This window comes from Dipodomys spectabilis, unplaced genomic scaffold (assembly GCF_019054845.1).
Source record: "Dipodomys spectabilis isolate Male_0828 unplaced genomic scaffold, ASM1905484v1 ptg000366l, whole genome shotgun sequence".
NCBI lineage: Eukaryota > Metazoa > Chordata > Mammalia > Rodentia > Heteromyidae > Dipodomys > Dipodomys spectabilis.
The window spans coordinates 2,086,540-2,107,235 of NW_024871043.1; the positions used below are offsets into that span (position 1 = coordinate 2,086,540).

The following is a 20,696-nucleotide window of genomic DNA, read 5'->3' on the forward strand; positions in this document are numbered from 1 at the left end:
TGTGCATGCTAGGCATACATTCTACCATGGAGCCACAGCTTGTGTTGTAATTTAACTATCATGTTATTGCTCAGGTAAAGTGGAAGGTTTGCTAAGACTCCTTCAACCCATCAGTTCTGCTTAGGAAGGGCTGATAAAGTATAAAAACATTCTCTTTGCTTCTACATTGGACTTTTGTCACTCCAGTCCTGGTGATGTGATCTTCATCTGCAATCCTAGTACTTAGGAGTTGAAGGCAGAAAGATTGTGTGTTCAACTCTACACAATAAGATCCCTATCTCCAAAAGAAAAAAAAAAAAAAGATGGGAGTTTTCCAGGGTGATATTTGAAGTAATGCTATCCATGTTAGTGATAGTGTGTTTATTTTTGTATGTATCAATTTGGAAGGGGAAAAAAAAACTGAATAAACATGTCAGTTTAAAAAATGAGTAAGCTTATGGTGCCAGTAGGACATACCTGTAATCTTGGCTACTTGGGAGGATAAGAATTAGGAGGTTATCACAGTTGGAGTCTAGTCCCAGCAGAGAAATCTTGGAGGCACCATCTCAAAAGGACACTAGGTGGTAGTGGACATTGGTCATCTCAAGCCTAACTAGGACTGATGTGTGCCCAGGCAAGAAGTGAGGCCCTATATGACAAATAACTAGCACCAAAAATTGGCTGGATGTCTCAAGAGATAGAGTTCCAAAGTCAAATCCCAGAACTACCAAAGGGAGAAAGGTTGATTTTGATCATTCTCATCCTAAAGATGACTCCCTTTCAGTGTATGGATGGTATATTAATTTCCTAGTAAACTTTCCTGTCACTAAAAAATCAAAAACATGACAACACATAAAGCTGGGCACCAGTGGTTCATAGTTAGGCTGAGGTCTGAGTATCACCACTTAAGGCCAGCTCAGGCAGACAAATCCAAGAATCTCTATCCCCAGTTAACCAGCAGAAAACTGGGACTGGAGACACAGCTCAAGTGGCAGAGCGCTAGCCTGGAGCAGAAAAGGCTGAGCCAGAGCACAGGGTCTTAAAATCAATACTTAATGCTGGCACATGCAGACACACGCGTGTGCGCGCACACACACATAATAAAATGGCAGGAGTTAGACTCGTGTAACAGCTATTGCTAATGTACTAAAGTCACTTACGTATTAAGTAGCTTCCACTTCCCCCACCCTCAGTGCCTCAACATGGTATGTGTCATGGGAGCACCTTGGTTCACATGACAATGTTCTGGGAAAGGGGAGGCAGAGAGACCCAATTGTAACTTTGACACAGAGGCTTGCCTCAGGTGTAGAAAATCTCTTACGAAAAATGTCTGAGTGCTGGTGGCTCATACCTGTAATCCTAGCTACTCAGGAGGCTGAGATCTGAGGATCTCGGTTCCAAGCTAGCCTGGGCAGAAAAGTCCATGACACTCATATCACCAGTAAATTGCTCAGAAAGAGACAGAAGTGGTGCGTGGCTCACGTGGTAGAGCACTAGCCTTGCACAAAAGAAGCGTAGGGACAGTGCCCAAGCCCTGAGTTCAAGCCCCAGGACTGGCAAAAAAATTAAAAAAAAAAAGAAAATGTCTGGCCATATCTGTAGCAGTGACAGTGGGACAAGCATAGGATGTGTTGATGGATAGGTTTTCTTACTTGGTATACCTATGGGTGAAATTTAAATTGGATAGGTTCGGAGGTGCTGGGACCTGAAAAGCTGGGCACCTATGAAAACATTGGTGAGCTAAGGCTGACTGCTGTAGAAAACCATCTGTGTATAAGGTGGAGGTGAAAGTGTAGTAACAAGCCTGGTGCTGGTAGCTCACACATGTCATCCTAGCTGCTCAAGAAGCTGAGATCTGAGGATCTCGGTTCAAAGCCAGCCCGGGCAGGAAAGTCAGTGACACTCTTTATCTCCAATTAACCACCAGTGGTGCTGTGGTTCAAGTAGTAGACTGCTAGCCTTGAGCTGAAGGATGCACAGACAGCACCCAAGCCCAGAGTTCAAACTCCATGACTGACCAAAAAAAAAGAAAAAGAAGGTGTAGTAACAAAGGAAGTTGAAAATAATTGTGACTGTGTATGAAGTGGTACATACTTTAAGTCCCAGCCCTTGGCAGGCTTAGGCATGAGGAGTTCCAGACTAGCCTGGGCTACTTAATGAGACTGTCTCTAAAAAAGTAAAATGAAAACAAAGTAAAATCAAAACAAAAACAATTGTAACTTCAGAAGGCTGAGTTTGCTTGGAAGAAGGAATTTTTCCTTCAAACATCTTTTATCTTCTTAGATTGTGTGTGTGTGTGTGTGTGTGTGTGTGTGTGTGTGTGTGCGTGTGTGCGCACGCGCGTGCGCGCCAGTCTTGGGGCTTGAAGTCAAGGCCTGGGTTCTGACCCTGAGCTTTTGTGCTCAAGCACTCTACCACTTGAGTCACAGCTCTACTTTAGGTTTTTTTGATGGTTAATTGGAGAGTAGAGTCACATGAACTTTACTGCCAGGGTTGACTTTGAACTGCAATGATCACATCTCAGCCTCCTGAGTAACTAGGAGCCTGGCCTTGTCTTGGTTTTTGGAGTTAGTCTCCTAGGCTATGTAGGGCTCCTCCCTCAACCTCCCAAGTGCTGAGATTACAGGCTGAGACCACCACACCCTGCTTTCAAACTGATTTTATATAATTACAGCTAAAGAAAAGTCCTCTGTGCAGATGCTTGAACTCCTTTTGAAATATGTTCTTGAAATCGAATGGTTGCCTGCATGCCAGCTGTCCATTTCTTCTGCTGTGTGGCAGAAGCTTAGCTCTTAACTCACAGAAGTGTTCCCATCTCTGCTGGCAGGGTCTTCATTTTGCTTGGGGTGGATTATGTCTAGTTCAGTTCTGGTGATTTTCTTGCCAAGGGTTTGTTCAGCGATAGGTGCGTACTTTAGGGGGCCAGTGATTGGAAAGGGACCTACTTGGGGACACTGCCAAGAAAGGATTGCTTAAGGAGACCCGAAGAAATGGGGATGGGGAAGCGGAAAGGGCCATTTTGCTGCTTGAAGAAGAGCCTTTCCTGAAATAGGGTATTGTTGGCTCATACCTGTAATTGTAGCTACTCAAGAAGTAGCGTATGAAAGACTCCCATCTCAACTGAAAAAGGCCAAGTGTGGTGGTTTGCATCTTCCATCCCTGCAATGGCAGAAAGCATAAATAGGTGGATCACAGTCCAAGCTGACTTGGGCAAAAAGTAAGACTCTATTGTGAGAACCAGAGGGATGGGAAGTCCTGCCCCAGGCTGATGTCACTGCCACATACCCAGGCCACTGGGGGGAGGCGAGGAATTAAAGGACAGCTTGAGGGCGGAGCACCTGGAGATCTATATGTGCTGTGTGTTCCAGAGAGGGGTGGGAGAGAAGGAGACACAAGAGGCCACAAGAGACATACCTCCTGGAGCAGAGCAATGCCCAAGCTCTCCTCAGGTTTGAGGAGAGCCCCAAATGGCAGAGAGGCTCCAGGGAGTCCAGGCCAGTGGAGAGGCCTGTGGAAAGGCCAACCTCAGGGTCAAGAACCCTGCACAGAGATGAGAGGCCTGCAGAGAGGCCTGCACAGAGATCAGTGAAGAGCCAAGAGGCCTGTGGAGATCGGAGAAGCCTGTGGAGAGGCACAGAGACCTGCGGAGAGCAGAGAGGCCTGAGGGGAAGTAGAGAGGCCCGTGAGAGGCCTGTGGAGAGCAGAGAGGCCTGAGGAGGTTGGAGAGGCCTGAGAAGAGGCAGAAAGACCCACAGAGAGTGGAGAGGCGTGCAGAAGGCCTGCAGAGATTGGAGAGGCCTGAGGAGAGTAGGAAGGCCTGCAAAGAAGGGAAGGCCTGTGGAAAGGAGGAAAAAGGAAAAGAAAAACTTGCCCCCTTGGAGGTTGCAGCTGCTTCTAGTTCTGAGGTAACCTAGGACAGGGTTGCAGACCAACTAATAAAAATCCTTGTCACCTTTAACTGGGCCTCTGTGGATTTTCTCACTCACAGGTCATTACACTATCTCAGAAATAACCAGAACAGAGAGAGCTGGATGTGTGACTCAAGCAATGAAGCACTAGCCTAGCAAGTTCAAGGCCCTGATTTCAAAGCCTATATACAGAGCTTGGAAGAGTGCTTGCCTTTCATGCATGAGGCATGCATGAGGCCCTGGGTTTGATTTCTCAGCACCATATAAGCATAAAAAGCCAGAAATTTCACTGTGGCTCAAGTGGTAGAGCGCTAGCCTTGAGCTGAAGAGCTGAGTGACAGCATCCAAGCCCCGAGTTCAGGCCCCTGACCGACAAAAACAAAAACAAATTACATATACACATACTTATTTTGTATGTACATGTATATATGTGTGTGTGTGTGTGCATGTATATGTGTGTATATAGCATATATAGTATATAATTCCTCAAAGACTTAATGGATTTTTGTCAGCAGTGGGGCTTGAACTCAGGGCTTAGGAGCTGTTTTTGAGCTCTTTTGCTCAAGGCTAGTGCTATACCTCTTTGAGCCACAATTCCACTTCAGATTTTCTGGTGGTTAACTGGAAATAAGAGTATCAGGGCCTTTCCTGCCTGGGCTAGCTTTGAACTAAGACTTTCGGTTCTCAGCCTCCTGAGTAGCTGCAATTACAGGTGCCTAAAACATTTCAAGTTTCTTTTCTCTGTCAGGTCTTGCAGATGTTCTTCCTCTCCCGGCAGTTCTCTCCCTGCAGCTTTCCATATGGCTCGATCTTAGTCTGGGATCACCTCCGGTGTCGTGTCTCCTCTTCCATCTACAATAGCCCTGGCTCCCTTCTTATCACTTGTCATCTGACTTCATAGCATCTAATGTACAGAATTATCTTAAGGTTGCTTATTTTTGTTTTTATTTTCTTGTCTCATCAGCTTATGACAATAACTTGATTTTTACTCTTTTTTTTTTTTTTTCCCAGTCCTGGGGCTTGAACTCAGGGCCTTGGCACTATTCTTGAGCTTCTTTTTGCTCAAGGCTAGTGCTCTACCACTTGAGCCACAGCACTACTTCCAGCTTTTTCTGTTTATGTGGTACTAAGGAATCGAACCCAGGACTTCATGCATGCAAGGCAAGCACTCTACCATTGAGCCACATTCACAGGCCCAGAGTTTAAGCCCCACAACGGACCAAAAAAAAAAAAAGAGAGAAAAGAAAACACCAGAAGTGGTGCTGTTGCTCTAAATGGTAGAGTGGTAGCCTTGAGTAAAAATGCTCAGGTAGCACACAGGCCCTGAGTTCAAGCACTAGTATACCTCCCCCCCCCCCCCCCCCCCCCCCCCCCGTGTTGAAGGGGATAAATATAATCACGTTATATACATATATGAAGAATATCAAAGTCAGATGTTGTGACACACATGTAATCCCAACACTCAGGATGCTGAGGCAGGAGCATTGTAAGTTCCAGCCCAGCCTGAGCTACAAAATGAGCCCATGAGTCAAAAAGATGAAACAGCTGGGTACCGGTGGCTCATGCCTGTAATCCTAGCTACTCGGGAGGCTGAGATCTGAGGATCGCGGTTCAAAGCCAGCCCTGGCAGGAAAGTCTGTGAGACTCTTATCTCCAATAAACCACTAGAAAAAAAAACAAACTGGAAGTGGCGATCTGGCTCAAGTGGTAGAGCGCTTGCCTTGAGCTGAAGAGTGCAGGGACAGCGTTCAGGCCTAGAGTTCAAGCCCCACGACCACAAAAAAAATAAATAAATAAAACAATAACAAAATGTTACAATGAAACTTACTATGTTGTGCAACCAATATATACTAATAAAGTTTTTTTAAGAGTGTTAAAAATGAGTTGTAATTGAGTGCCTTGGTTTTATTGTCTGTAAACTGGGTATGTAAGTTATAGAACCTCTGTAAGAGCTCTTTTTTTTTTTTTTTTTGGGGTCTGGTCATGGGTCCTGAACTCTGGGCCTGGGTGCTGTCCCTCAGCTCTTCAGCTCAAGGCTAGCTCTCTACCACTTGAGCCACAGCGCCACTTCCGGCTTTTTTCTTTTTTGCTTATGTGGTGCTGAGGAATCAAACCCAGGGCCTCAGGCATGCAAGGCAAGCGCTCTACCACTGAGCCACCTTCCCTGTAAGAGCTCTTATATCCCTCAAACTTTGAAAAGGAGTGTGTGTGGGACACAATGTTATTGGAATGAGCTCTCTAGGAGCAGTTTCCACAGCATTATTGTTTTTGTCAGTCCTGGGGCTTGACCTCAGAGTCTAGGTGCTGTTCCTGAGCTCTTTTGCTCAAGGCTAGCTCTATACCACTTTGAGCTACAGCCCCACTTCTCCCTGAACTCTTTTGCTCAAGGCTAACATGCTACTGCTTTGAGCCACAGCCCCCACTTCTGGTTTTCTGGTGGTTAATTGGAGAGAAGAGTCTCATGAACTTTTCTGCCTGAGCTGGGTTTGAACTGCAATCCTCATATCCTCAGATCTCAGCCTCCTGAGTAGCTAGGGTTACAGGCATGAGCCACTGGCACCTGGCTGATACCCATGTTTTCTATAGGTGACGCTAACAATGCACAGCCAGTTCCTGTGGATCCTTGTATACTGTGTACATGAATGTGTTGCCCATCCCCCCCCCATCCTGTACTCTCATATGTCCTGGTCTGGTATGTGGTTTCCGAGTATGTTTGTTGAGCTTTGCCTGCAGAGCTTTGCCTTGATGGAAGTGTGTACAGTAGCCCTGGGCCAATGTATGGAAGGCCTGGCTCCCTTGTTTCTGGACAAATTGGGGGAGGCATAACTTATGTCCAGGGCTTCCTTGTGGAATCTAACTGAACTACTATCTACTTGATAGCACATGGTTGCTTGGCTTCCTCTTCTTCCCCTCCCTGACTCTTTTAGTACCCCTACCTTATTTCCTAATGTTGGAGAATGTACCCAGGGCCTCTCATATAATAGGCAAACCCTGCTGCCAAGCCCCAGCCCTTTAGTAAATCAGTTATCTCAGGGTGATTGTGGGAAATAGGACCCAAGAGTACATCTTAGCACTTTCTACCACTGCCTTTGCCTGTTAAATGTGGATTATTTCCCAGAAGTAGGCCTCAGCCCTCTTCTCCTCCTACATATATTACCTGGACAGTCATTTATATCCATGACTCCAGCCACTACTCATGTCTGATCACCAAACTGCCTTGTGCAGCGGACACTGCAAAGCCCATCTCAGCTGGACAGCTTCATGTAGTTATACAAGGACACCACCTACACTAAGACTGTTTAGTCTACTTGTGGCTTAGCCACATTTCAAGTATTTAACTGCTACATGCAGCTAAATTCCTACACTACTGATTAATGCTGATGGAGACTAGTTCAGTCATCTCAGAAGGGGGGGAGGGGAGGTGGAGGTATCTCAGTGGCACACAACACTTGTATGTGTGAAGTTTGAACTCAGGACTCAATTTGGCTTGCTTGGTTGTTGCTCTATGACTTGAGCCACTCCTCCAGCCCAGATTTTTGCTAGTTATTTTTTTTTCTTTTTTTGGGGGGAGGGGTCCAGTTGTGGGGCCTGAACTCTGGGCCTGGGCGCTGTCTCTGTGCTCTTCAGCTCAAGGCTAGCGCTCTACCACTTGAGCCACAGTGCCACTTGTGGCTTTTTTCTTTTTGGTTATGTGTTGCTGAGGAAATGAACCCAGGGCCTCAGGCATGCAAGGCAAGCACTCTACCACTGAGCCACCTTCCCAGCCCCTTTGCTAGTTATTTCTGTCTGAGTTCTTGATCCTCAAGACCTCAGCCTCCTAAATTGCTAGGATTTATTGGCTTGTTCGACACAGCACATTTAAACCTAACTAATCAATGGCCCCTTGCCCTCCTCTGTATTCCTCTACTGTCCTAGATAGACCAAGAGTGTGTAATGTATGGCTTGGGGAGGCAGGGTAAGGTAGACTACAGGAGGAAGTCTCTCTAAACATCTTCCTCTGAAGTGGGAAGACAGATGGACAAAGCTAGTAATGGGGACCTTAACAATTTGTGAGCTGATGTGAGGAGACTGGCTGGGCCAGATGTTGCTTTTTTTCTCTAAGTTTTTCCAACTCTGATCTGTCAGATGCATCCTTGAACATTTTTCTGAGTCGGGGCATGGCCAGATGTTGCTTTTTTTCTCTAAGTTTTTCCAACTCTGATCTGTCAGATGCATCCTTGAACATTTTTCTGAGTCGGGGCCTTTATCCATTTCTTGTGTGACTTGCCTCTGTTCCATGGTCAGCTAGTCAGTTCTGGACATTTTACTGGGACTCTCAGAAAAGATGCATATTCCTTCCACCAAGTCACTAAGCGACTGGAATTTCACTTTGGAGATAAGCCATCTTGCTATTAGAGAGGAGACCTGCTTGAGCTATAAGTCCAACACACGGGGAAACAGAACCAGGGATGAAAAGCCAGAGCTTCCTCATCTGATCCTACTCCATTCTGGACTTTTCATTACTTTAACTACGGCAGAGCAGGAGTCGCTGAGAGACTGGATAGCTGGAAGCTCTTTTGTTTACACATGACTTCAACTCTCTTCTATGCCTACCTGGCCTTGACACCTGTGGGTTTTGCTGTTGTTTTGCTCTGTGGTGGGGTTGGAGCTCAGCACTGTCCCTGCGCTCTTGCTCAGGTGCAGCACTGTTAACTGAGTCACAGCTCCACTCCCGGTTTTCTGGTGGTTAATTGGAGCTACAAGTCTCATGGCCTTTCCTGCCCGGGCTGGCTTCGAACCACGATCCTCAGACCTCAGCCTCCTGGGTAGCTGGGATCACCCTGCCACGGGCTCCCGGCTGGACGCACGTCCGAAACCGACCTCACTGTTTCTTTCCCCATCTTTCTTTCCCGACTTCAGAGATGGACTCCCTCTCCCACGACCGCCTGAGCCCTCTCCGCGGAGAAGCCAAGGTCGTTAGGTTCGGGCTCCATCTTCTCGCAGGGCCTCCCCAAGGTCACCCGCTCCTCCTCCGGCCCAGCGGCCCGGGCCAGCGTCCGCGTCCCCCGGCGCTCTAGGCCGCGGCCGGCGCGCGGCAGCGCCGTCATCGTCTCGCTGGTCCCGGGCGCGCGAGCTCGGCGGCCACTCTAGCATGCCGCTAGGGCTCGGGACTCTATCCCCTTCTCTATGGTGGACTGCTCTCCATCGTCCCGAGCCTCCTCGCGGAGGGCCTTCCCGCGGCTACCTCAGTGCTCCTTGTTAGTCGCAGCCGTAGAAGCATCCGGAGCTCCGCCAGGCTCCCGGGGCTCCTCGGCTCTGGGAGGGGTCGGCGCGGAGTGGGAGGGGGGCAGAAGTGCATCCGAAGGAGCCGTTCTCTCTCGCCGATCTTCTCTATGGTCGCTTCCTCCGGCGACGGGAGGGGGGGAAAAAAAAGAGAGGCGGGGGGGGGGGGGGGGGGGTCCCTGCGCATGCGCAGATCCGGGCTGGGCGCTCGTCGCCGAGGGGCGGGGGGCGCAGGGAGCGGGAGCCGCCGCCGCCGCCGCCGCCGCCTCCGGAGCTAACCGCGGGGACCGAGATGCAGGTGGGACCGGAACCGGAACCCCCCCTCTTCCAGTGTCTCTTCCTCTCTGCGACCCGACCCCCGGCGCCTGAGAGGAGCCCTGGGAGGAGTGGGCGTGGGGGGGGCCCGGGGCCGGAGGGCGCTCGCGGAGTGCGGCACCGCAGGGCCCCGGGAAGGGGCGTGGGGGGGGGCGGCCCGCGAGCAGGGCCGGGGCGGAGTGGACTGACCACGAGGCCCGGAGGGTCCCAGCCGGGAGCGGAGCCTGCACCCGCCACCACCCGCCCTTCGGGAAATGTCATAACTGAGCCCAGAAGGCAGGTGCACCGGGAAATTGTGTGTGTGGAGTCTTGATGGGCAGGAGGGAAACTGAGTCACCGGGCTCAGAAGCCGCGGGGGTCAGCGGGTTGGAAGGGGATTGGGTCTGCTGGGCGGTACGGGGGCGGGGGGGGGGTTGGGTGGGCCTGTGCGGGCCGAGGTGGCCTCTGGCTGGGGACATCTCAGCAGTGTCTGCACCTCTTGGCTCCATTCCCCTGGTGTTCTGCCTCCCGCATCTCCTGGCTGCTGGTGGTTGGTTTTGGAGTTGTCCTTATGGTGGGGGGCCGTCTGAGCCGTTTAGGGTCCTGGCCAAAGCGGGGGGGGGGGGGGGGTGGAGGAGGGGGTGGGATGCAGAGTTGGAGGCTGACTGTGGGTTTGAGCAGGAGGAGGTGAAGGTTGCTGCTGGTGTGGGGGAGACACCTGAGCGTCCCCGGGGCTCTCACACCTTCCAGTGTGGCGCAGCCTCGGGTTGTAAATTCTACACCCAGCTCTGCCACTTGCTAGTTGTGACATTTGGGGAAGCTGCTTTCTTTCTCTCTTTCTCTCTTTTTTAGAAAGTTAGCACGCTAGTCCCCTTCTCCCCCCCCCCCAAAGAGAGTAATAATGGCAGTCATTTCTCGGTGTTTGCTTTGTGTCAAGCACTGATGTTCCATTTCATTTCGTTTCTCCCAACGCCTATCAACGGTAGGGATCATTAGCTCTGTTTCAGTAGACAGGAAGACTGCAGCTGAGTGAGGATGTGTCATTTGTTCAAGATCACACAGCTAACAAGTGGCTGAGCTGGGGTTCAGCCCAAGTCTGACTCCAAATCCCATGGCCTTGGGCACTGCCTGGTTAACCAGCCTTTGGGGTACATTCCCTGGGGGTAGAAAATATCAACAATCCTAGGGCCCCAGATCCTGCCCTGTGATGACTGAATTTATGTTGTGGTCAGCAAAGACTTGCCTTGACCCACCCTCGCCATCTTTCTTTTTTATGGTGCTTCTGCCACTAGGCCCCAGATTAAAGCCCTCCCCCATGCACCTGTACCCATTCCAAATTTCCTTCCCTCAGTGCTTGGGTGATGGGTTCAGCCTCCATAATGACAGCTGCTTTGAGCCACCCCGTCCATGTTTTGAATGAACAAACTCTTACCTCCGAGTTGGACTTAGGATACTTGAGGGAGGGTCTCTTTAAGCTGGATGGTTCTAATATCCCATCAGTCCCTGGTGAGCTGGTGTGGTAAGCAGTTTAGGTTCTCTCAAGCCCTGGGGACACTCGAAAGCATAGCAGAGTGGACCCAGTGTTGTAAAGCTTGTCTGAGTTTTGGTTTTCTCATATTAGAGGTTGTGACATCTTCTCCCAGGGAAAGGTAAGATGACTCTATGGAAGCCTCTGGAATGGCACATGGGCAGTGCATGACAGATGTTTTAAGAGAAGGGCAGTGGTGACCTGGAGTTCTTTGTGGAGGGAAGTATTCCACACCTCCCTTGCTCCTGGATCACTTTCTGAGAGAGTGGTCGCAAAGGCAGCCGGAGAAATCCTGTGGGGACAGCCTTAGGGCGCGTGGGGCGTGCAGATCGGGAAGAGGGAGAAGCATTTGGGGTCTCTCCCCGATTGTCCTCTGAGGGGTATGAACCACATCAGGGGTCTCTGGCTTGGGTTGGGATGCCCCGTCCCACCTCTGCAGTGACTGTGTGTGTGCCTCTCTCTTTCCTCCTGCAGCTGCTGCCGCTCACCCTGTGTCTTCTGGCCACTTCCTTCTTTGCTGCCCTTCCCCACAGGCTCTCCCTCTCCTCCTCCTGGGGCCCATCATGAATGGTGCCCCTTCCCCTGAGGATGGGGCCTCCCCCTCCCCGCCCCCTCTCCCTCCACCTCCTCCTCCAAGTTGGCGGGAGTTCTGTGAGTCCCATGCTCGGGCTGCTGCCCTGGATTTTGCCCGCCGTTTCCGCCTCTACCTGGCCTCCCACCCACAGTACGCGGGGCCTGGCGCAGAGGCTGCCTTCTCCCGCCGTTTTGCTGAGCTCTTCCTACAGCACTTTGAAGCCGAGGTGGCCCGGGCCTCTGGCTCCCTCTCGCCACCTGTCCTGGCCCCCCTGAGCCCTGGCTTGGAAAGCCCACCACCCAACGAGCTGTCCCTTGAGAGCTGCAGGGTGGGTGGGCCCCTGGCTGTGCTGGGCCCTTCCCGATCATCTGAGGACCTGGCCGGCCCCCTCCCTTCCTCCGTCTCTTCCTCTTCTTCAACCTCCTCAAAGCCGAAGCTTAAGAAACGCTTCTCCCTCCGTTCGGTGGGTCGTTCGGTTCGAGGCTCAGTCCGTGGCATCTTACAGTGGCGGGGGACCGTTGAGCCTCCCTCCCCAGCTGGGCCCCTGGAGACCTCTTCGGGCACCCCAGTCCTGGGTGGAAACAGCAACTCCAACTCCTCTGGTGGGGCTGGGAACATTGGTAGGGGACTGGTTAGTGATGGCACGTCCCCTGGGGAGAGATGGACTCACCATTTTGAGAGGCTGAGACTCAGTCGAGGAGGGGCCTCCTTGAAGGACGGCGCAGGGATGGTGCAGAGGGAAGAGCTCCTGAGTTTCATGGGGGCTGAAGAGGCCGCTCCCGACCCTGCTGGAGTGGGGCGGGGAGGAGGGGCATCTGGGCCTACCTCAGGAGGAGGAGGAGGGCAGCCTCAGTGGCAGAAGTGTCGCTTACTGCTTCGGAGTGAAGGAGAAGGAGGAGGAGGAAGTCGCCTGGAGTTCTTTGTACCACCCAAGGTGAGCCCGGGGTCTGTGTGTGTGTGTGTGTGTGTGTGTGTGTGTGTGTGTGTATCTGAGCTAGTGATAAGAGCAACCAGAGTGGTAGCACAGCCCTGTAGGTAAGCAAGAGGGTTCGTCAGCCAGGAACAGAGCTTTCCTTCCTCACAAGAGAGAACATAGCTTTGCTGACCCTCTGAGCTAGCCACTGCTCTGTGGGGCAGCACCGGACAGCAGTCCCCACCTTCCCCGAGAGACCTAAAAAGGACGGTGAATGTGTGGAGGGAAGGGAAAGATGATCTCGGCACACCAACCAACTGGCTCTTGCTGCTTCTCCCGCCAAGGCATCACGGCCCCGACTCAGCATCCCCTGCTCGACCATCACAGATGTCCGGACAACCACAGCCCTGGAGATGCCCGACCGGGAAAACACGTTTGTAGTGAAGGTAGGAGCACGGAGCCCCGTCCCCAGGGAGTACTCAGGCCAGGGAGGAAGCTCTTGGCACATTGTAAACAAACAGCCATAGCTAGAGAGTGTGGCTTTGCGTTTTCTGGTAGGGGGCTAGAGAAAGGAGATGGTCTCATTCTTCTTAGGAGTAGATGTGGTCATGGGACTTGTCCCCACCCCCTGCCCCAGCTGAGGCCTTCCCTCCTCTGGGTCCTGTAGGTGGAAGGCCCCTCAGAGTACATCCTGGAGACGACTGATGCTCTCCATGTGAAGGCCTGGGTGACTGACATCCAGGAATGCCTGAGCCCAGGGTGAGGAGCCTGCCTTTGTCACGGATGGGCCAGGGCGGGAATGGAGAGCACTCTTGTACCTCTCTCCTGGTGATCTTCTCGCCAGCAGCATTTTTCCCATCTCTACAGACCCTGCCCTGCTACCAGTCCCCGTCCCATGACCCTCCCTCTAGCCCCTGGGGCCTCCTTCCTCACAAGGGAGAACACAGAGAGCCTGGAACCGCCCTGCCTGAATCACTCAGAGAGTCTGCCCAGCCAGGACCTGCTGCTGGGACCCAGCGAAAGCAATGAGCGCCTGTCACAGGGTAAGGTGGCACCAAGGCCTGGAGGTCTCCGAGCCCCTTGGGCAAGGCTCCTGTCCTTTCCCTCTCTGGAGACTCTTCTGAGCACACCGTTCCTGTGTCCTGTCGTCCTCATCTTTTGTCCTCAAATATGTCAAGCACTTTCGGGCCACAGAACCATCATCAGCCCACACAGGCCCCAAGCAAACTCCTATGCGACTTTCTATGCCCAGCCTTCCACTTCTGTTAGTCTCCTACAGGCTCCCGTGCTGGCCCACGCAGGTAATGATTTCTCTTTTCCAAGCTTCTCGAACACTGTTGTTCTTACTCCGTATCTCTGCTGAAGACTCCCAAGTTTTTTTTTTTTTTTTTTTTTGCCTCTGTGCTTCTTGGCCTGACCAAACACTCCTGTACACATAAGGAGACAATCCATTTTATCTACTCCTTGAGCCACACCCTTAGCCTAATTCACCTTTCTCCATTTGGCTTCTACTCTACCCTTTCCCTTTCTCCTGACCCTTGTTTTCAGTTTCAGCTTCACAATGCCTAAGCCAATGATGGTACTAAGCGAAGGAACAAAGAAATCATAGACTCTTGGAGCTAGAGTGGACCTTCCAGATCATTAGATCCAGTGGTCTTGGCTCCCTGAAGGGGGAAGAAGTCTTTCTGGGGTCACATGAGGGACCGTGGCAAAGATGGGCTCCACCCACCTGATTCCTGAGCCCTTTCCACACACGCTGATCTCTTGGCACAATAGTGGACATTTTTGTAGGCCCAGGCCTGCTCCTCAGCAGACACTCAGGAAGTCCTTGTACATGGCTGGTCCTACGCTGGGCACCCTCTCCCCTCCCCTGGACACTCCAGGAGAGTCAGATGTCTGAGATGAGCCCCTTGTCCATTGTGGGCTTAGTCTAGCTAGGTTAGTAAGACCTTGCTCTTGATTTCAGAAAAAATAAGTGTCTAAAACGGAGAGTCTGTGCTGTACCCTCCCAAACAAGCAGCTTGGGACCTCAGGAGGTAGAGAACAGGGAAGGAGGAATAGAGACTGCTTCCTAGAGCAGGTGAGAGAATATGGCTTGAAGGGAGTGAAGGCTGGCCCAGAGACCTGGTGGAGGAAGACGGCCAGGATGCTTGGGAAGCTGGTATAATAGATGAAATGGGCTAGAGTAAGAACACATGGGGGCTGGGGGCCGGTGCCTCATGCCTGCCATTCTAGCCACACAGGAAGCCAATCAGGAAAGACCCTTATCTCCTATTAACCACCAAAAGCAGGAAATGGAGCTGTAGCTCAAGTGGTAGATCACTACCCTTGAGCAAAAAAAAGCTCAGGGAAGGCATCCAGGGCTTGAGTTGAAGCCCAAGGACCTGCACACACACAAAAAGAACACATGGGTTCAATGAAAGATCAAGTTCAAGTTGGTTTAGCTTAGGGGGAGTAATAGAAGAGGAATATTTTTGTAGTTGTTTTCACAGTACTGCAGTCTGAACTCAGGGCCTGACACTTGCTAGGTAGGTGTTATACTACTGGAGCTATTTTTTCCCCACAGCAATTAATTAATTAATTAGTTAATTATTTTTTAAGTGCCTGTTTTGGGGCTTGAATTCAGGTCCTAGGCCCTGAGTGTTTTTATTCGAGGCTAGTGTTCTACCACTTGAGCCACAGCTCCTCTTCTGGTTCTTTGGTAGTTAATTGGAGCTAATCTCACGGACTTTCTTGCCCAGGCTGATTTTAAACCTGGCTTTGAACCACAATTCTCAGATCTCAGCATCCTGAATAGCTAGGATTACAGGTATGAGCCACTGGTGCCTGGCCTCCCAACCTTTTTTACTTCAGTTTGTTTTTCAGATACAATCTTCCACTTCTGCCTGAGTTGTCCTTAGACCATGATCCTCCTATCTCTGTCTCTAGAGTAGTTAGAGTTACAAGTGTGCACCACCAACCAGGTTCCACACCAGGTTTTTTTTGTTTTGTTTGTTTTTTGGTGGGGCCTGAACTCTGGGTCTGGGCGCTGTCCCTCAGCTCTTCAGCTCAAGGCTAGCACTCTACCACTTGAGCCACAGTGCCACTTCTGGCTTTTTTTTCTTTTTGCTTATATGGTGCTGGGGAATCGAACCCAGGGCCTCAGGCATGCAAGGCAAGCGCTCTACCACTGAGCCACCTTCCCAGCCCCCACACCATGTGTTTTTTTGGGGTTTTTTTTGGGTCCGGTCGTGGGGCCTGAACTCTGGGCCTGGGCACTGTCCCTCAGCTCTTCAGCTCAAGGCTAGTGCTCTACCACTTGAGCCACAGTGCCACTTCCGGCTTTTTTCTTTTTGCTTATGTGGTGCTGAGGAATCGAACCCAGGGCCTCATGCATGCAAGGCAAGTGCTGTACCACTGAGCCAACTTCCCAGCACACACCAGGTTTTGAGAGAGGTTCTTGCTAAGTTTTACCTTGTTTGGCCTTGGGCCACCATCCTCCCACTTCTGCATCCCAAGTAGCTAGAATTAGAGGTGTGAGACACCATACTGAGGCCCTTTTTAGTTTTTCTGCGAGTGTCTCCCTCTATAGCTAGGCTGCCCTTGAACTTGATATCTTCCTGCTTCAGCCCCCTGAGTCTGTGATTACAAGTGTGTGTCACTTGGCAGATAGAAAAAAAATTTTTTGGTCTGTCGTGGGGCTTGAACTCTGGGCCTGGGCGCTTTCCCTGAGCTCTTCAGCTCAAGGCAGGTGCCACTTGAACCATAGTGCCACTTCCGGTTTTCTGGTGGTTAATTGGAGATAAGAGTCTCACAGACTTTCCTGCCTGGGCTGGCTTTGAACCACGATCTGCAGATCTCAGCCTCCTGAGTAGCTCGGATTACAGGCATGAGATACCTGCACCGGCCAGATGGAAATTTTTTGATGCCTGTTAGTGTTAGGAGCTGTGTCCTGTTAGCCAAACAAGGGACTCGGTTATTATTTGGTGGTCCTGGGGTTTGAACTTGGGGCCTCAAGCTCCATAGGCAGGCACTTGACCACATGAGCCACACCTGAAGCCCCAAAAGGCTCCTCTAATGTGAAACATTTGAACCATCAGTAACCGTCTTTCACCTGACGATTCAGAAAAGACATAGGGACGTTTGGATCCTGGGGCCTCCTTGCAATAGCTGCAGCCCCTCAGCGGTGCACCAAGCGTTAAGTTGGAGGTCGCTGGTCCACACCCTCAGGGGTCACTGCCAGTGGGGAGGCAGACCAGAACCAGGTCTCCAGAAGCGGACGTGTGGAGCCCTCAACCCTGCCCTCCTCCCTTTCCTTCTAGGGGCATACGGGGGCCTCTCAGATCGGCCTTCTGCATCCATCTCCCCCAGTTCTGCCTCCATTGCCGCCTCCCATTTTGACTCAATGGAACTGCTTCCCCCAGAGTTGCCCCCTCGCATGCCCATTGAGGAGGGCCCCCCAGCAGGGACAGCTCATCCTCTCTCAGCCCCCTACCCTCCCCTGGACACTCCAGAAACAGCCACAGGTACCAGAGGGTGATGTGTGTCTTGCCAGGGCTGCTGCCTGCCTTCCTGAGGCTCTTGTCTGGGGAGTAGGGTGCACCTGAGCTGGGAGGAGGGGGGGACAGAGGGGCCGAGGGACCAAGGAAGAGCAGGGCCTCCCTGACGCCCCAATTTTTCCTCCCTCTCTCCCTCCTGAAGGGTCATTCCTGTTCCAGGGGGAGTCGGAGGGAGGCGAGGGGGACCAGCCCCTCTCAGGGTACCCTTGGTTCCACGGGATGCTCTCTCGACTCAAGGCTGCCCAGTTAGTGCTGGAAGGCGGTGCCAACTCGCATGGTGTCTTCCTGGTCCGTCAGAGCGAGACAAGACGGGGCGAGTACGTCCTCACTTTCAACTTCCAGGGCAAGGCCAAGGTGAGTGGCCACGGAGGAAGCTGTGGAGCGCGCTGCCTGTGCGCGGGGCCGAGGGCCTGCAGCTGCAGCTGGCCGGGACCCCGGCCTCGGCCTCACTGCCTCCTCCTGCCCCTCAGCACTTGCGCCTGTCGCTCAACGAGGAGGGCCAGTGTCGGGTCCAGCACCTGTGGTTCCAGTCCATTTTCGATATGCTCGAGCACTTCCGGGTGCACCCCATCCCTCTTGAGTCTGGAGGCTCCAGTGACGTGGTCCTCGTCAGCTATGTGCCCTCCCAGCGGCCGCAGGGTGAGCAGAGCAGGTCTGCCGGGGAGGAGGTGCCCGCGCACCCAGCAAGTGAGGTGTGTGTGCCAGGAAGGCGGGCGGGGATGGAGGCCAGGCTGTCAGGGAGAGGGGCCGTAGAGACCCTAGGCAAGGGGGCCTGCGTGTGCGGGCCAGGGATGGAGGAAGGCTGAGATGTAGGCAGGCCGAGGCTCCTCCGGGGCCAGGAGCAGTGCAGAGCGGGCTGGTGCATCCCCATTCCATCGGCTCCTCCGTGCCATCATCGTCTGTCTCCTGGCTTCATCCTCCCAGCCCCATCTTTGCCCTGTCACTGTGACCTCGCTCTGGGCCTGCCTGCCCTCGTGGGGGATGCTTGGTGATCCCCCTCTCCCTCCTCCCTTGATGTCTGATGGTCCCTGTCTGATCTCTCCCTTTCCCCCACCCCAACGTTCCCATCTGTCCCCACGTTACCCCTCCCCCAGGCCGGGAGCAGGCCGCGAGCCATGCAGGGGTGTGCGAGGGAGATGGATGCTACCCCGAGGCCTCCTCCACCCTCCTGCCCTTCGGAGCGAGTGACTGTGTGTAAGTGTGGTCCTCCTCTCACCGCCGCCCATGATCCATCCTTCATGGAGGGGGGTGCTCAGGAGACGGGTGTGGGGGAGATAGCACATGGCTCCTGGGGGCGGCGAGCGAAGGGGAGGCCGCTGCCGGAGCTCGCCTCCCTCCACAATCCGTGTCTTCTCACCATTCCCATCCAGAGCCGAGCACCTCCCATGACCCACCCCAGGCCCCTGAACCCCCTCCATGGACAGCTCCCCCACATCCTGGGGCAGAAGAGGCGGCGGGGGCGCCAGAAGTGGCGGCAGCAGCAGCCACAGCAGCCAAAGAGAAGCAAGAAAAAGAGAAAGCGGGCAGTGGAGGGGGCCAGGAAGAGCTGGTCCCCCTGGCTGAGCTGGTCTCCATGGTGGAATTGGAAGAGGCCATAGCACCTGGAGCGGAGGCCCAGGGTGGTGCTGGCTCTGCTGGGGACGCGGCCGTGACCCTGATAGCGCAGCTCCAGCAACTACCACTAGGGGGCAACAGAGAAGAAGGGGGCCATCCCAGAGCCATTAATAACCAGTACTCCTTTGTGTGAGCCACCCACCCACCCTCCACTCTCCTTGCTCCCCCGCCTTCGGTGGAGAGGCGAGGCGGGGTGGGGACATAGAGGAGAGTGGGACTCCCCTTCCCCCACATGCTTCCTGACCCTTGTCAGCCAAGGGCATATATGTTGGTACGAGCAGCCATTCGAGAGCCCTGCTAACTCCCCAGTTTGTACACTACAGGTGCCCCTTCCCCACTGGGGACTTGGGCTCCATTACCTCCCTGCGGGGCTCCTGTGCTCAGTCCCATCCCTGGGGGCCATTTCCCCACTAACCACCCCCCAGCCCAAGCAAAGGGTGAGGGGGAAGGGCTGTCAGTTGTATTAAGATTGTCACTATTGTTTTAAACAAAACAGAGCAGCATAAATCAATAAAAGGGTTATCTCAGTTCCATGGTGGTGGCCAGTCTTTGCAGTGGGGCCTGGGACAGGTGTCGGGAGGGCCATTCTCCTGTCCCAGAACCTGAGCTCCAGAGCTGAGAGGCCAGAGCGCTGGGTTTCAGGGCCATGGCTTTGCAGGCTGGCTGGTGTGCAGAGCTCAGCAGTATGTCTTGGGGTTTCTAGCACATTCTCTTCATGCAAGTGTGGCCCACAAGCCATTTGTGTGGTTTTGTGTGTGTGCACATGTGCACAGGCACGCATCAGTACTAGGGCTTAAACTTGAGGCTTGGGTGCTGTTCCTGAGTTGTTTTGCTCAAGACTAGCACTCTACCGTTACAGCTCCACTTCTTGCTTTTGGTGGTTAATTGGAGAGAAGAGTCTCTTAGATTTTTCCTGCAGAGGGCTGGCTTTGAACTATGATCCTCAGATCTCAGCCTCCCGAGTAGCTAGGATTGTAGGCATGAGCCACCAGTGCCCGGCTACAGGTCTCCCCTGCCCCCATCCTGGTGCTTGAACTCAAGACCTGGCCCTGTCCTTGAGCTCCCTTTGCTCAAGGCTAGTGCTCTACCATTTGAGCCACAGTGCCACTTTTGGCTTCTTCTGAGTAGTTTATTAGCGATAAGAGGCTAATGGACTTTTCTCTCTGGGCTGACTTTGAACCTTAATCCTCAGATCTCAGCCTTCTTAGTAGCTAGGATTAGAGCCATGAGCCAGTGCCTGGCTACAGGCCTTTTTTTTTTTTTTTTTTTTCATTCCTGGACTCAGGGCTTGGACATTGTTCCTGAGCTTCTTTTGCCCAAGGCTAGCACTCTACCACTTGAGCCATAGCACTACTTCCAGCTTTTTTTATATACGTGGTATTGAGAAATCAAACCCAGGACTTCATGCATGCTAGGCAAGCGCTCTACCACTAAGCCACATTCCCAGCTCCAGGATTTTCGTTTTTTGTTTTGTTTTGTTTTTTGTTTTTGTCAGAGAGCTTGAACTCTGGGCCTGGGCGCTGTCCCTGAGCTCTTCAGCTCTAGGCAAGTACTCTGCCACTTGAGCCACAGTGCCACTTCTGGTTTTCTGGTGGTTAATTGGAGATAAGAGTCTCGTGGACTTTCCTGCCCCTGCTGGCTTTGAGCCATGATCCCCAGATCTCAGCCTCCTGAGTTGCTAGGATGACAGGCATAAGACACCAGCTCCCAGCGCTCCAGGCCATTTTTAAGGCCCTTGACATCATTTGGTACATGATAAGATCCACACAGATGCTTCCTGCCTATAGCTGTCTGACTATATTGATAATTTTGTGTGGCATCAGAATGATGTTATAAATATCCAAGTGGCCCTCAGTAGCAAAAAGGTTTCCTGTCCTAGGTGGATCAGGACAGTAGATAACAGCATTAGTGGTCACTGAGAGCCTTTCCAGTGTTGAATTTTTTTGCGGGCGGGGGGGGGGGGGTAGAGGGGCAGTAATGAGGTATGAACTTAGCCCCTCACACTTGCTAGGCTAGCACTCCACAACTTGAGCCACACCTCCAGCTCTGCTTTCTTCTGGTTATTTTACTTTATTTGCTAGTCCTG

General features: G+C 52.5%; 1 protein-coding gene across 3 annotated transcripts; it reads left to right on the forward strand.

The window, feature by feature from the left end:
- Positions 1-9,324: 9,324 nt before the first annotated feature.
- Positions 9,325-19,141, forward strand: Sh2b1 (SH2B adaptor protein 1). Of its 3 annotated transcripts, none has more exons than XM_042666716.1 (10): positions 9,325-9,447; positions 11,446-12,479; positions 12,803-12,904; positions 13,126-13,217; positions 13,326-13,501; positions 16,760-16,963; positions 17,139-17,350; positions 17,467-17,635; positions 18,091-18,190; positions 18,367-19,141. In XM_042666716.1, exons 2-10 carry the CDS (start codon positions 11,535-11,537, stop codon positions 18,383-18,385), a joined length of 2,019 nt encoding a protein of 672 aa, XP_042522650.1. In that variant the 5' UTR covers positions 9,325-9,447; positions 11,446-11,534; the 3' UTR covers positions 18,386-19,141. The 3 variants fall into 3 exon arrangements, with proteins under 3 accessions (XP_042522650.1, XP_042522649.1, XP_042522651.1); XM_042666715.1 differs by having other exon boundaries at positions 17,467-17,688; positions 18,367-18,470; XM_042666717.1 differs by lacking the exon at positions 18,091-18,190 and having other exon boundaries at positions 9,356-9,447.
- The last annotated feature ends 1,555 nt before the right edge of the window (positions 19,142-20,696 follow it).